Source organism: Chiloscyllium plagiosum, chromosome 24 (assembly GCF_004010195.1).
Source record: "Chiloscyllium plagiosum isolate BGI_BamShark_2017 chromosome 24, ASM401019v2, whole genome shotgun sequence".
In the NCBI taxonomy this organism is placed as follows: Eukaryota; Metazoa; Chordata; class Chondrichthyes; order Orectolobiformes; family Hemiscylliidae; genus Chiloscyllium; species Chiloscyllium plagiosum.
In genome coordinates, this window is record NC_057733.1 from 38272798 (window position 1) to 38284375 (window position 11578).

An 11578-nucleotide genomic window follows, 5' to 3' on the forward strand; every position below is an offset into this window, starting at 1 on the left:
CCCCTTAATTTAAAGCTCTGCCCCCTTGTAATAGCTGACTCCATACCTGGAAAAAGATTCTCACTGTCGGCCCTATCTAAACCCCTAATCATCTTGTACACCTCTATCAAGTCACCCCTAAACTTTCTTTTCTCCAATGAAAACAACCCCAAGTGCCTCAGCCTTTCCTCATGCGATCTTTCTACCATACCAGGCAACATCCTGGTAAACCTCCTCTGCACCCGTTCCAGTGCCTCCACATCCTTCCTATAGTATGGCGACAAGAACTGCACACAATACTCCAGATGCGGCTGCACCAGAGTCTTATACAACTGAACATGATCTCAGGACTCCGGAATTCAATTCCTCTACCAATAAAAGCCAGTACGCCGTATGCCTTCTTCACCGCACTATTTACCTGGGTGGCAACTTTCAAAGATTTGTGTACATGGACACCAAGATCCCTCTGCTCATCCACACTACCAAGTATCCCACCATTAGCCCAGTACCCCATGGTAGACTACTGCAAAAAATACGGAGGTATGGCATTGAGGGTGAGTTGGAGGTTTGGATTAGGAGTTGGCTGGCTGGAAGAAGACAGAAGGTAGTAGTTGATGGCAAAGGTTCATCTTGGAGTGCTGTCACTAGCGGTGTTCCCCATGCTGTGTGTTTGCTGTTAGCATGGTGCTGTACAGCAACATGTTCACCCTCCGTGCACTGTTCAGTGCTCCAAGCTGTAGAAGCTGCACTAAAAACATGCAGTCCAAAGAAGCTGATAGCCTGTAACTTAGCAACAAAAGGCCCATGGCTTAAAAAAGTAATCCAAGCCAGAATTGAGCAGTCTCCATTTACGAGCAAAGTGAGGAGTGTGGAGAAATGAAGCCAAGAGCCATAACATGCTAATATGTCTCTGCACAACAAGGGGCTTGGCAGAAGCATGCAAGAAGAGATGTCCCTGAGCTCCAAAGGGAAGTGTTGAAGGTTGAGCTGGTGAAGAGTTGGCTTGAGAGCAGGTGTGATGATGAGGTGAGGTGGTGGTTTGTCGAAAATGACTTGTATGAACAAAAGGTGGACGAGCATGGCACCCACGGAGAGTGCAGAGATGTTATGGTGGCACTTGTACTTGGATGAAAGCACAGAGAAGCGAGTGGCAAGCTGCTGCCAGCTCTCGGTCACGTCAGGAATTGGCACTATCTAGTTTCTCAGGAAAAGTGAGGGGATTTGGAAGTTGCATAGAAATGAGGCAAGATGCGTTATTAATGAGATGCACATAAATGGGAATAAAGTAATTGCCACACAGAGGCTGGATTATAAACTCCCCATTCAAACTTAAAAATGAGAAATTTGTTTTTCAATGTCAAATTCTGGTTTCTGTTTTTCATTTTTCACCATATTTTTCTCATATTTCTTATTTCACCTACACCACTCAAGGGAATGTAAAATTTGATCCACTGTTCTGACACGAAATAGTTAATATTTACTCCCTTCCACGGATCTATTAGATGAGTAGATATTTTGTATTCACCCTGTTCAGTGATGTTATTACAAACCTCTGGAGTAGGTGGGAATTGCACCCAGACCTCCTGGCTCAAAGGTAAGGACCCTGCCACTTGCCATAAGAAAACCACTCTCCCATCAGATTTATAATCTACTCAATGAATTGGTCAGACTCATCAAGTAGCTTCTGAACCCGGGGAAATGAGATGTGTTCATCATCAGTATGTTCTACTCGAAAATCATTATTCAGTGAACGGGGAGAAAGGTGACTGATGGAAAAAAATAGTAACTTCAAAATCAGTTGTTTCCTTTTTAAACATAATCGGTTTCACCAAGAATCAAATATAACATGAAGCAGACACACTGGTTGAGTAGGCGGTACACCCAGTCCTCGTTATCCATGACTTCCTTTGGATAACATGTTCGGAATCTGTGTTTTTTATGTGCACCTCCCGGGAACTGCAAAGGATTGCCCAATCAGAATAGAAGAGTCTATGGGAAAAGAAAAAATATTGGTCCTGAGACCACCCTTGGGTGAGTAGGGGGTTTGAGGGTTGTGAGTCAGCAGATAATAAGCACTGAGTGTTTGGATTTCTGTAAGTATACTGTAGCAACAAAATTCCAAATGCTATCAATTTACCTTAATTGTTAAAGAAATATAAAATCTTTCCTGATGTATGAGAGGAAGGCATTGTTTTCTTCCAAGTATTTCAGTCCTGCATTTCACGCTCCCTGATTCCGGTGGCTCTATTTCCACATTGTCCAGTTCTTGCACTGTGCATTTTGAATCACAAATTACTTATGAGCTTTTTTTTTAGCTAAAAGAAACTTGCTAACTCCTGAACTGTTCTAAAGGTTTGATATACTTTTGCAGGTATAGTGGCTCCATTTCAATTCAGCAGGGAGTAAAATGGCTCTTTGTTTGATTTCAGATCACTTTAGAGGATATTACAAAATAAGTACATTGTTACCACAGAGAAGAGTTCAAAATGGAGGACACATCTTTTATGTTGAACTATAGAAGTTGGGGAAAGCATCAAACCTGAGGAAAAAGATGAGCGGCAGACATGGGCCGAATGCTGGCAAACGGGACTAGATTAATTTGGGATCTCAGGTTGGCATGGATGAATTGGACTGAAGGGTCTGTTTCCATGCTGTGACTTTGAGTATGAGAAGGGGAAAAATTTAAAAGGGAGGCCAACTTTTTCATGCCGAGGAGAGTGCATGCATGGAACAAACTGCCAGAAGAACTGGTGGAGGCTGGTACAATGACAGCATTTAAAAGGTATCTGGATGGGTATATGAATAGAAAGGGTTTAGAGGGATATGGGCCAAATGCTGGCAAATGGGACTAGATTAGGTTCGGATACCTGGTCGGTATGGACAAGTTGGATCGAAGGGTCTGTTTCCGTGTTGTACATCACTATGACTCCATCAGAATATTGAGAAAGGCAGAGAATGACTCAAAGGTTAATCAGGAGGAAGTCATTTAAGGTAAGAGATTGTGAAAATGGGTAGTAAGATTTGCAGCAGGGATTTTTTAAAACATAAGTAATGTGAGTGTTTTCCATCTAGAGAGTAGAGTTGGAAGGTAGTAGTAGATAATAAGGAAATTGAAGATGAACAATTGTCATGCTTCTGTCTTCACTGCAGAGGATACAAAAATCATTCCAGTAGTAGCTGTAAATCAGAAGATGGAAAAGAATGGGGAACTTTATGAAATTATAATCATGAGAAAAATGGTACTGAGTAAACTGACAGAGCTGCGGGTGACAGATTGACTTCATCCTAAAGTTTTAAAAGATGGTGCTAATGTGGTAGTAAGTGTATTGAGTGTGAATTTTCCAAAATTCCCTAGTTTCAGGGAAGGTTCCATTAGATTGAAAAGTAGCAAAGTTAGCCCCTTGAATCATGAAGGGTGGTAGATAGAAAACAGGAAACTGTAGGCTGGTTAGCTTGACCTCTATCATAGGGAAGATACTTGAATCGGTCATTAAAGAGACTATTGCTGCAAACCTGGACAAATGTAAGGTAACCAGGAAGAGTCCGCATGGCTTTCTAAAGGGAAGCTCTTGTTTAGCCGATTTTAAAGACCTCTTAGAAGGAGTCACATGCTGTAGTTTAAGAGGAGCTGGGGGGCATATTGTACTGGGACTTCCAGATGGCATTTGATAAAGTCCCAAATTAATCGCTATTGTGCAGAATAGGAGCTGGTATGGGGGAGGGGACACTGTATTCGCACGGGTGGAAGATTGGCTGGCTGTCAGAAAACCAAGCACATGTATAAAAGGGTGTTTGTCTGATTGGCAACAGGTGAAGAGTGGAGACCCACAGCAGGCTGTGCTGGAGCCTTAACATTTTACAATTTACATTAATGACTTAGATGGATAGATTGATAGGAAAGTATGTTGTGAAGAAGACAGAAGAAATTTGCAGAGGGCAGGAAAAGACAATTCTGCCCATTGAATCGTGGACTGGTTAGACCGAAGGATCTGTTTTCCGATGTTTGACTCTATGATTATGAGTCTGCACCGACCCTCTGAAGAACAATTCACCCAGACCCAGAAACCGCCCCCCCCCATCCTGCAACTTGGTCTAATTTAATGTTTGTATTTCATAAAATCATAGAACCCCTACAGTATGGAAGTCCACACCAACCCTCCGAAGAGCATCCCACCCAGACACACCCCCTTGCCCTATTCCCATAGCCCTGCATTTCCCATGGCTAATCCACCAAATCAACACCTCCCTGGACACCATGGACAATTTTGCATGGCCAATTCATCTCAGCTGCACATCTTGTGGGAGGAAAGAGCACTCAGAGGAAATCCACACAGACACTAGGAGAATGTGCGAACTCCACACAGACAGTCACCCAAGGCTGGAATTGAACCTGGGTCTCTGGTATTGTGAGGCAGCAGTTTTAACCACTGAGCCACCGTGCTACCCAATAGGTTGAGTGAGCTTGGAAAAATCTGGCAGATGGAGTATAATGTGGGAATATGTGAAGTTTGGTAGGAAGAATGAAAAAGCAGAGTATTATTTAAATTGGGAATGACTGCAGAATTCTGAGACTAGATTCCGTACGGTGAGGAAACAGGCCCTTCGGTCCGCCAGTCCACACCGACCCTCTGAAGAGTAACCCACCCAGACCCATTTCCCTCTGACTAATGTACCTTATAATATGGTCAATTTAGCATGGCCAATTCACCTGACCTGCACATCTTTGGACTGTGGGAGGAAACCGGAGCACCCGGAGGAAACCCACGCAGACACGGGGAGAATGTGCAAACTCCACACAGATAATCACCCGAGGCTGGAATCGAACCTGGGACCGTGAGGCAGCAGTGCTAACCACTGAGCCACTGTATGATGCAGAAGGATTTAGGTATTCCAGTGAATGAGTGACAAGACATGAAATGAAGAGGGCTAAGGAATTATATCCTTTATTTGGAAAGGAATTGAAAATAAAGATGAAGTTCCTGATGAAGTGCTTATACTCAAAACATCAACTCTCCTGCTTCTCGGGTGCTTTTCCAGTGCGACACTCTTTGACCATAAAATAAAAATGTTGAGCTAGAGTTATACATGGCATCGGTGAGACTACCTGTCAAACCCTGTCTGCAGTTTTGGTCTCCTTATTTGAGGAAGAATATTTACTTTATTGGAAGTGTTCCAGAGGAGTTTTCTGAGATTGATACCTGGAATGAATGGGTTGTCTTACGAGGAAAGATTGGATAGGCTGGGTTTCTTTCCAGTCATGTTAAGAAGAGTGAGGGTGTCTTCATTGAATTGTATAAGGTTCTGAATGTGCTCGACAAGATGATGTGGAAAAGATATTTCTACTTGTTGGATCCATCCACAACCAGCGGGGGTGCTGTTTTAAAATCAGGGCTGGCCTCATTATAACAGAACTGAGGAGAAACCTTCTCTCTGAGGGTTTTGTGACTTTGGAACTCTCTGCTTCAGGGCTGGTAGAAATGTGGCCTTTGAGATAGATAAGTTCTTGATTGCGAGGTGGTGTCAAAGGTTACAGGGAGAAAACAGGCAAATGGGGTTGAAAAACTTATCAGCCATGATTGAATGGCAGAGCAGACTCAATGGGCCGAATGGCCTAATTTCTGCTCCTATGTCTTGCGGTCTTAAGAGTATTTTTGAGGTAGATAGACCTGTTGTAAGGCAGGGGAGTCAAAGGTTAATTGGGGAGATGGCAATGTAGAATTCAGAACATAAATAGATCAGCCTTCATCTTGTTGAATCATAGAATGGGTTAACAGGCAGAATAGTCTCCTTTTACTCCTATGTTGGCATAGTTGTGAAATATTAATGATTGTCACTGTTCTGACCACTGCCTGGAAACCCAACTGGTCAAATGGAATTCAGTTGTACATTGTGAAATATTACAGACTGACATATGTTTGAAGGATAGCTGTGTGGGTTTCAAATGATTGATGAATTCTGAAATGGTTTGTGATTTCAGTTTTACACTTTGGATTTTGTAACTTTCAACAGTTTGTGTTTAGTCTAATGCACATTGCTGTGCTCCATGGAAAATGATCACTGAGTAAATGAATTGGAATAAAATATTCAGCCCTGAGCTTATCCTACTTACACAAATAGTCCAGAGGCCCTTTAATGTAGAATCAGTGATATGCCTTGAGTGTTCAGCTGCTCGCTATTTGGACAAGATTTCTCCTGCTGTATCTCGATAAAAAATATATAACAGTACAACTGGATCCACATGACGAGAGTGTAAGACAATAGATGCCTCATTTGAGCTTTGTGGCACAGTGGCTCAGTGGTTAGCACTGCTGCCTCATAGTGTCAAGCACCTGGGTTTGATGGAGTTTGCACGTTCTCCCTGTGTCTGTGTGGGTTGTTTCTGGGTGCTCCGGTTTCGTCCCACACTCCAAAGATGTGCAGGTTAGGTGAATTGGCCATGCTAAATTGCCTATAGTGTTTAGGGATGTGTAGGTTAGATGCATTGGTCTGAGGTAAATATAGGGTAGGGGAATAGATCTGGGGGGTTACTCTTCGGATGGTCGGTGTGGACATGTTGGACCGAAGGGCTTGTTTCCACACTGTTGGGATTCAATATTCTATATAAGCAGTGTAAAAGAACAAGAAAATAAGCTGCACATTCTGATTGATAAGTGCAGTACAGTTTTTTACTGTTCAATTCTATGCTACTTTGCGCTACTTGATGTTGCGTGTCCAGTTCAGTTGTAACAGCCTCTGTTCATTTTGTTTCTGTCCTCCAGGTTATGCTAGCTGCTTCTTACTGGTCTCTGCTGGCACCAGCGATTGAGATGGCAGAGTCCTCTGGGACTTATGGAGCGTTTTCCTTCCTTCCTGTGGGAGTGGGCTTCACGCTTGGAGCAACATTTGTTTACTTGGCTGACCTATTGCTGCCCTCGCTGGTGAGTGTGTGGAACTTCAGGGCAGCCTGAGTCCATGGGTTGGCTTGCTATTCAAGCCTCTCTCCGCTGGCATGTTTAACACATGCAGCAGGGAATGAAAAAGGGAAAATATGGGAACACTGGATTAGACTCAAAGTGTTGATTTATTTTACCTGAAGACAATTTTCTGAAATGCAGACAAGGTAAACCAAAAAGTAACTGAAATAACTATTCTTGGAAGATGTATACTATTACCACGAAAGAATGGATTCATGTATTTTTACTGGCTCAGTCTATGTTTGTGGTTTTTTTACTTAACCGAGGACATTCTCAGGTGACTGGATGAGTCACAGTGTGAAAATAGTTGTGCTGTCCAGGCAGCCTCATCATCTGCTGTCTTAGCATGGAGCATGTGAAGAAGTGTACTCCCTTGTCACAAAAATATATTCTCCCAGGGTGGAGGTCAAAGGAAGCAGGCATGCTTATAGATGAATATGATACAAATGTACATAGCTAAGATAGCAAGGAGTCGTAAAGCAGGTAAAAAAGATGTGCAGGGGTCCAAGAGTATGTAAGGGAATGTATTTACTTTGCTGTATTCCCTTCCCATGTTTTATGTGCATTGGAAATGTTTAATTTGAGACTTTAACTTCATAATATTTCAATCCACATTCTGCGCTGCTGAAGCATGAATGACAACTGTTTAATCATGGAGCACTGGGTGGTTGAGAACTAGCCACTTGATGGAAAAGCTTAATTTGATGATCCCGCCGTAAATCCCCCCTGCACATTCTCCATTCCGTGGCACAGCCTGTATGGCTGTATATTATTGCATAATTGAGAGGAGGCAGTCACTTGCTGTCTGATGCTAGTTTTGGCTTTTATTTATAATCTCATTGAATGATGGGATAGGCTTAAGCTGAATTGTCCATGCCCCTGTGATCCTTATCTACATTTCTAGATTCTAGAAGTAGGGGGCATAGTCTAAAAATTAGGGCCATAATTGTCCAGGAGATGTGTTATGATCTCTTGGTTGATGCTAGATCAGTTGGAACTTTAAATCTGAGATGGATATATTTTTGTTAAGTAAAGCTGTTAAGGGATATGGGCTTTAAGGCCAGTATTTGGAGTTAGAACTTGATCCATCTGAATCACGTCCCCTCTCAATCTCCTCTGCTGTGAGCAAAACAACCCAGTCTATCCAATCTCCAGCTAAAACACTCTAAGCCAGACAACATCCTGGTAAATCTCCTCTGCATCCTGTCCAGTACAATCACATCCCTTTGATCATGAGAATTCCAGAACTACACACAATACTCTAATTGTGGCCTAACTAACATTTTATATAGTTCCAGCGTAACCTTTCTGCTTTCAAATTCTACGTCTCAACTAATAAGAAAAGTATACTATACACCTTCTTAACTGCTTTATGCACCTGTCCTGATACTGTAAGGGACCGTTGAACATGAACACTAAGGTCTTACTGCTCTTCAGTGCTTCCCAGGCTCCTACCCATTTTATGTATTCCTTGCCTTGTTTGACCTGCTTAAGTACATCACCTCACATTTATCTGGATTAAATTCCAATTGCCACTGATCAGCCCACCTATATCCTCCTGCAGTCTAACGCTACCCTGCTCAATATTTACCACCATGTCAAATTTTGTGCCGTCTGCAAACTTACTGATCAACCTTCCGACATTCAAGTCTAAATTGTTTACATAAACCACAAACAGCAAGGGTCCCAACACTGATCCCTGTGGGATCCACTCCACCCAGACTTCCAGCCTGTACTGTTCTATGTCTGCAAGGCTCCCAATGACATCTCAACCACTCACCCAGCTTCAATGTCTAAAATAAAGTCCTGGACCACCCGCCCTCTTATAGAGTCTTCTACGCACAGAGTTGAAAAACACCCCCTATTTCCTTCTTGAACGTATCCCACTTTTCTGAGACAGATTTACCCTAAAGTATCTTTCCAGTCCACTCCAATCAAACCATATCTTATTTTATTAAAATCAGCCTTCCCCCCCCCCCCCTCCCCCCCAAGTTGAGAACTTTTGATTTCACAGGCTGACCAGTCTTGAATCTGTGGAGGAATGTTTGCCGTCACTGAGACATGTTTGTAGGATAAAAGGCCGGCACAACATCGAGGGCCGAAGGACCTATACTGTGCTGTTCTATGTTCTATGTCTGCAAAGCACTTCCAATGATACTTCAACCACTCACCCCAGCTTCATTATCTGAAATAAAGTCCAGGACCACCCCTCTTTTACAGAGGCTTCTACACACAGAGTTTAAAATGTCTCTTGGATGTGTTTAAGAATTCCGCCCCCTCTAAACCTTTCATACTATGACTACCCTAGATCATGTTGGAGAAATTGAAATCCTTCATTATCACTATCCTATTACTTTTACACTTCTCTAACATTTGCCTACACATCTGCCCTTCTATTTCTTTGGGTCTGTTAGGGGATCGACAGCACACTCCCAGTAATGTAATTGCATCTTTTTGGTTTTTAAGTTCTACCCATTTGGCTTCATTGGAGGAACCTTTTAAGATGCCACTCCTCTGTCCTGCTGGAATGGATTCCCTGATGAAAGTTACGATATCTCTTCCGCTTTTTACCTCCTTCCCTGTCTCGCCTGAATCCTGGAATATTGAGCTGCCAATCCCGCCCCTCTTGCAAAATGTCTCAGCGATGGCATTGACATTAATTTGTGCCCTCAAAATATCTGAATGGCTCTCTGAAGTGGCTGAGAGTGTTTTATAATGTTATACAAATTGAGTTGCTGCTGAAAGGGTTTCAGCTTTGCATCAGCAACAAGTCTTCAGGATGAAAAATTGGGTGCTGATATCTGAGCTGCATCTGACAGCAAGGAGAGTCAGAATTTCTCTTACAGGGAATTGAAGACTATGGAATCCAACGTGTCAGCAAGTCAGCTAGTGCTCGTAGGTCTTCCAGCAAATAATCTTATTTTATAGTAAGAAAAGTCTATTTTCTCAGCAGAGTTCATGAAAACAACACGCTCGAGCAAATTGTCCACAGATTGTGTTTGCAAAGCGTCGCTACATGCTAGAGGGAGCCAATCATACGATCGAAAGTGCAGCAAGCTTTCCAAATAACAATGATGTTTCTCCAGAAAAATGCAGCAAGGAGTGGATGGATACATATTACAAATTGTGTATTAAATCAATCACAGACATGGCAGCATTGTTGGCTCCATGCGTGAACGTTGATGGAATTAACCAATCACTTCCATTCGGGCTGGGGAACAGTGGTCCGACTAGTGCAGTCTGATTTGGCTGTGTCCATTTCTTCCCCTGGATCTGTTGTGCATTTGTATTATCATAAAAGCATTCATATAAAGAGAAGCTGCTTTGCACCAACACTATTACGACAGTGAAACACTCCTTTCATGAAGAACCAAAAGCTGACAAAATATTCAAGTCATTCAGCTTCCAAGCAAAAATAGTATTTTGCAGGATAATAAGATTAATAATTAAGTGGGGTGTCATTTTTCAATAATTGCTTTTGATTTTGCCGTGAGTATTAGAGGATTAGCATTTTTCAACACACAGGCCAGCAATCTTTCTATTTGAAAGCAATGAGTTAAAATCCTGAAGGTTGGAATCATGTGGAGTGTTCAAATGTGTTTCCTTTTGTAATACATGATGTAATACACCTGTTGCAGGTTATTTTTGAGTATTAATTTGTTACTCAAGTGTTTAGGATCAGATTTTCTTGGGAGTTCCTTCAGATACCTGGTGACAAATTGAAACCAGCACTCGAAATTGGGCTTATTTCTTGCGGTTCCCGAGCACCTTGGTGTGCCCATTCGTGAAAGCTTTGATTGAACTTCCATTGGGCACAAGATGCCCAAACAGGAGGTTCCCTCTCAGGTTGCAAATTGACTGCTCAGTTTTATTTGCTGGCCTCTCCAGCTAGTATGGACCCCACCAGCTACTGACAACATTACTCGGAGTAGAGTCATAGAGTCATAGAGATGTACAGCATGGAAACAGACCCTCTGTCCAACTGTCCATGCCGACCAGATATCCCAACACAATCTAGTCCCACCTGCAAGCACCCGGCCCATATCCCTCCAAACCCTTCCTATTCATATACCCATCCAATTGCCTCTTAAATGTTGCAATTGTACCAGCCTCCAACACATCCTCTGGCAGCTCATTCCATACACGTATCACACTCTGCGTCAAAAGATTGCCCTTTAGGTCTCTTTTATATCTTTCCCATCTCACACTAAACCTATGCCTTCTAGTTCTGGACTCCCCTATTCCAGGGAAAAGACTTTGCCTATTTATCATATCCATACCCCACATACTTTTGTGAACCTCTACAATGTCACCCCTCAGCCTCCGAAGCTCCAAGGAAAACAGCCCCAGCCTGTTCAGCCTCTCCCTATAGCTCAAATCCTCCAACCCTGGCAACATCCTTATAAATCTTTCCTGAACCCTTTCAAGTTTCACAACATCTTTCCGATAGGAAGGAGACCAGAATTACACGTAATATTCCAACAGTGGCCTAACCAATGTCCTGCACAGCCGCAACATCACCTTCCAACTCCTGTACTCAATATTCTGACCAATAAAAGAAAGCATACCAAACACCTTCTTCACTATCCTATCTACCTGCAACTCCACTTTCAAGGAGCTATGAACCTGCACTCCAAGGTCTCTTT

The 11578-nt window shown here is 42.7% G+C and overlaps 1 protein-coding gene across 3 annotated transcripts in view; it reads left to right on the plus strand.

The window, feature by feature from the left end:
- LOC122562204 (zinc transporter ZIP11-like) overlaps positions 1-11578 on the plus strand; it is a 717305-nt gene that overhangs the window by 36726 nt on the left and 669001 nt on the right. For all 3 annotated transcript variants that reach the window (XM_043714885.1, XM_043714886.1, XM_043714887.1), the window contains one exon: positions 6738-6896. In XM_043714885.1, coding sequence (XP_043570820.1) covers positions 6738-6896 — 159 coding nt within the window. The remainder of the gene's footprint in view (positions 1-6737; positions 6897-11578) is intronic.